Source organism: Pterocles gutturalis, unplaced genomic scaffold, assembly GCF_000699245.1.
Source record: "Pterocles gutturalis isolate BGI_N339 unplaced genomic scaffold, ASM69924v1 scaffold35952, whole genome shotgun sequence".
NCBI lineage: Eukaryota > Metazoa > Chordata > Aves > Pterocliformes > Pteroclidae > Pterocles > Pterocles gutturalis.
In genome coordinates, this window is record NW_010108993.1 from 8,907 (window position 1) to 12,776 (window position 3,870).

General features: G+C 43.1%; 1 protein-coding gene across 1 annotated transcript in view; it reads left to right on the plus strand.

Annotated features, from left to right (window-relative positions):
- Positions 1-3,870, plus strand: part of ZNF638 (zinc finger protein 638) — a 23,659-nt gene that overhangs the window by 7,813 nt on the left and 11,976 nt on the right. The window contains exon 12 of the mRNA XM_010072833.1: positions 1,367-1,492. Coding sequence (XP_010071135.1) covers positions 1,367-1,492 — 126 coding nt within the window. The remainder of the gene's footprint in view (positions 1-1,366; positions 1,493-3,870) is intronic.

Genomic DNA, 3,870 nt, shown 5'->3' on the forward strand with positions numbered 1-3,870 from the left:
CTGAACAAGAGGATTTTTTTTTTTATTTGTTGGAGGCAGAGGGGAAGGAAAAATAAACCAAAATAAACTTTAGGCTGTTATCTAACCTGAGCGATACAAGAAGAGTTTGTTAAGCTCTGAAAGTAAAGCTTCCCAAACAGCTGCAAAAATTATTAACCTTTGATGTTAGAGATGGAAGTGGGGGGAAAATGAGTTCCCACTTTGTAGGAAACATGGGGAAAACATTTAATTTGTTAAGAGAAGTGAAAATGTCGGAATTGCTGAAATTACTTTGTGTTACGGGACACTTCCAAACATAGTGACTTTTCATTTTTTAAATGTTGATATTTTGATTGTTAATGTTGCTGGTTTTGCACCGGACATTGGATTTTTATTTTATGAACTAGATTTAATTCGCTGCATATGTATATTTTAATGATTATAATGGATTTGTGCTCCCGTTACTATGAGCTATTTTAAGTGTCCATCTGCTGATAAACCATAAAACAAGTCAAGATGCTTTTCAGAAAAAGACAGTATTTTTCCTTTTTTTTGAAACTAATACTGCTTTTATTTTTTTTTTTTACATGCAATAAAGAGAACTCTGCAGTCAGTAAAACATCTAGGGCAGATTTTTAGACCTACAGCTAACTCTGTTGATTTGAACATCGCATGCTTTCATTCCGCTGAGCCAGCACTTTGTGACGGTGTGTGACGGAACCGCTTGCTTCCTGAGCTGTTTTCAATAGCCGGGGATACAGCAGAGATCCCAGAAGGGCAGAGGTGTTTTGTTTTAAAGAAAAAGAGAAAAGCTTGCTTTAATTTTAAACAAACACAGAAAAGAGGTATTACCAGCCATAGAACACAACTCGAATAGCTGGACAGTTGTAAAGGTGACTTAGAAAACTCCTCTGCTGTTGCACTTGATAGCGAAAAGGGAAAGAAGCAAGAGCTCTCTGCTCTGCTGCAGCAGATATAGTTTTGTGTGTAGTTCCTTTTACTGTTCTCTTGATTTCTTGCTGGTTTTTTGTGGGCGCACGCTTCTCCCTCGCTCTCGCGGGAAGACGCTCGCGAGTTCTGGCAGAACCGAAGCTGAACTCATCCGGGAGCCAGCACATTGGATGTGCGTGGGCAGGGAAGCTCCAGGCTCTGCTGTTCCGTGATGTTGTTCCTTGGTTGGTTCTAAAGATAATTCCAAACGGAGAGATTTTTCTCTCTATCCCTATGATCAGAAAATGCTGCTTGTAGCTCATTTCAAAGGTGTTGGCACCCTTCAGGAGGACTAGCCATCACAGGCTGTACCAGCTGGATTGGTTAAACTGGTTCTGCAGTACAGAAAGAAGATGGAGGAGCAGTTATTTGAAGCTTGTGCTTTTCTTCCTCGTAGGCAATTCTGCAGCTGGACAGCCCCAAGTCGGCCTGGTCGATGCACAGCTTCCTGAAGCAGTATCCCTACAACATGGGGGAGCACACCTTGACCTGTATGCTCTCACCCCGGGGAGGCTCGCCCGAGGTAAGATTGCTGCTTTGCAATAAGACAACATTTTTGTGGAGCAGAACTCTCTGTGAACTCTCTGTGAAGAGAACTCTCTGTGAAGAGCAGCTGCTGCTGCCAGTGTCACTATTTGCTGTCATTGTGGGCAAGAGTGAAAACTGCAGTGGCTGCTGGTGCTGCCGAAATGGCAAAACCAGGGGAAAACTCCTGTACCAGTGCGGGAGGATCACAGAGCGTGGCTGCAGCTGGTGCTGTCCCAGCATCTGCACAAACGTTCAAAGAAACCTGTATTTGGGAGGTGGACTCCTGAGCTTTATTTTTATCTGCAGTGGAGAGAGAAACGTCTGCTCGCACTAGGAGCAGGGGAAGCTGGGTGTTTCCAGCTGTGAGTCTGTGACCTCCTGGCCATCGTCTCGGTTCCGCTGCCACGAGCTGTGGTACGTGCCGAGGTACCAGAGGAGCGTTAAGCTTTTAGCTCCGTTTGCCAGGAGCTGTTTTCTCCAGAAGCTGTTCATTCAGGAGCCGGTCAGAAGGAAAAAACCAAATCATTTTTAATTCATTATAACATGTTCAGATTGCTTTTGGCACTTAGCTCTGGAATAAATGTTTGTAGAGAGGGAAAACTGAAGGCTTTGGAAATACGTGCGTAAATAAAAGATTAAAGTGAATTCTACGTGCACTGTATTTATCTGATGTTCTCTGTCTTAGTGATAGTCTTCCAATCAGTTTGTAGAATACCTTCAGAAAACTGATTTCAGCTCGGAGTTTTTAAAGATGTTTTGTTTTGATTGCTTTGACCTACATTAGTACCTGCGAGAGCTGCAGAGCTCGGATGGTTTGTGGTTGTTTTTTTCTCAGAAGACATTATTCCATTTAACATTTATACCCCAAGTTTATAGAATAACAGAAAGTAGAAATGCCTAGTCATCCTACGAGACATGAACACAGGTTTTAAAGAATAGAAACCGGCCTTGGCTTTTCTGTAGGCACTGGTTGGAATGTAATCTGTCTCTAGAGAAGGTGTGCTGTTGTTTCCTGGAGAATACTTTTCATCAAGGTGACTGCCTTCACCTTCCGCAGCCGTCAGTGGCCTCGCCAGTACGGGGAAGGAGGTGCTGTCTGGGCAGAGATGGGTTTAACATCCCTCTCCCCCAAAGAGATCACAGACCGAAAGCCGATTTTGCTCAAAAACACGACAGCTTTGAAGATGAGACGAGCAGAACAGTTAGTGGTGTGCCGCCCGTTCTGTCTAGGAAACTTCTAGTAACATCTCTGCCATGTGCTTTTATTTGTCGTCTTACAAAATACCTGTTCTGTGGGGAGCGGTTTGAGAAGAATTTACTGGTACCTGAGGGGATACAAGCCTCGTTGGGGTTTGTGGTGTTGTTAATGAGCTGGGGTACGCACGTTCTGGGCTGATGCTTCTGAAGGGCAGAGATACTGAACCCCGATTTTTGCCTTTCAGGCTGAAGCTGTGAAAAAAGAAGTGAAGAAAGAGGAAGGAAGCAAAGGAAGGTATGCCTTTCGAGCGTTTTGGGGTTTATGTATCTGTACTGGCCGTGGATGCTGAGCCACCTCTCCGAGCTGGGTGCAAAGGGCCACTGTGAGATCCGTCACCCGGTACCCGCTGTTCTCCTTCCCACCTCTGTGTGCTCTGTGTGTGCAGGACGTGTAGCGTAGCGCTGTACAGCTCTCACGTTTCCGATTTCTTTGAAATCCGGGGCTTTCAAAGAACATAGAGAAATGGGCTGGAATCCTGTTTTCTGTGTACTTGGTTGAGTGATTGTTGTTTTCCTCATTCGGCCAGGATTTTACCACAGGTCCTGGAAAGTATGTTTGGAAATACATGTTGGTAAGAGGATTTTTTGTTGTATTTAACCACGAAGCGATTGCTTTATTTCGTCCTACAGTGCTTTCCTCTGTCAGAGCACCTGGCTCTATTGTTTCTGTTTCCAAATGCTAAAAATAAACTGAAACTTCGTTGTTTCATGTATTAACATTAACTTCACGCTGTGGTACAGGTCCCTGAATTGATCTAAGATAATGTTTGGATGCTATATTAACATCAGAACTTCGAAATGGGGCTTTTGGTATGTTCCATTTCAAATTGTTTTATGGCCATTCCTTGTAGTGGAATTTCTAACTGTGGAGTATATTTGTTGATTTTAGAGTCTTGGTTATGTTTTTTTATAAATGGATAGATCATTATAAGAGTTCTTGTTAATGCCTATGACTTAAAACACCTTCTGTGACTCTAATCCATATTTCTTGATAAGTTTTACCATTAAAAACCAAACAAAACTGTGTAATAATGGTCCTAAACTTCAATTTCAAGCAATGCCATTATACTCCATGGACTGCTCCTGTGTTTCCACAACCTGTTTCTTTCTGAAGGC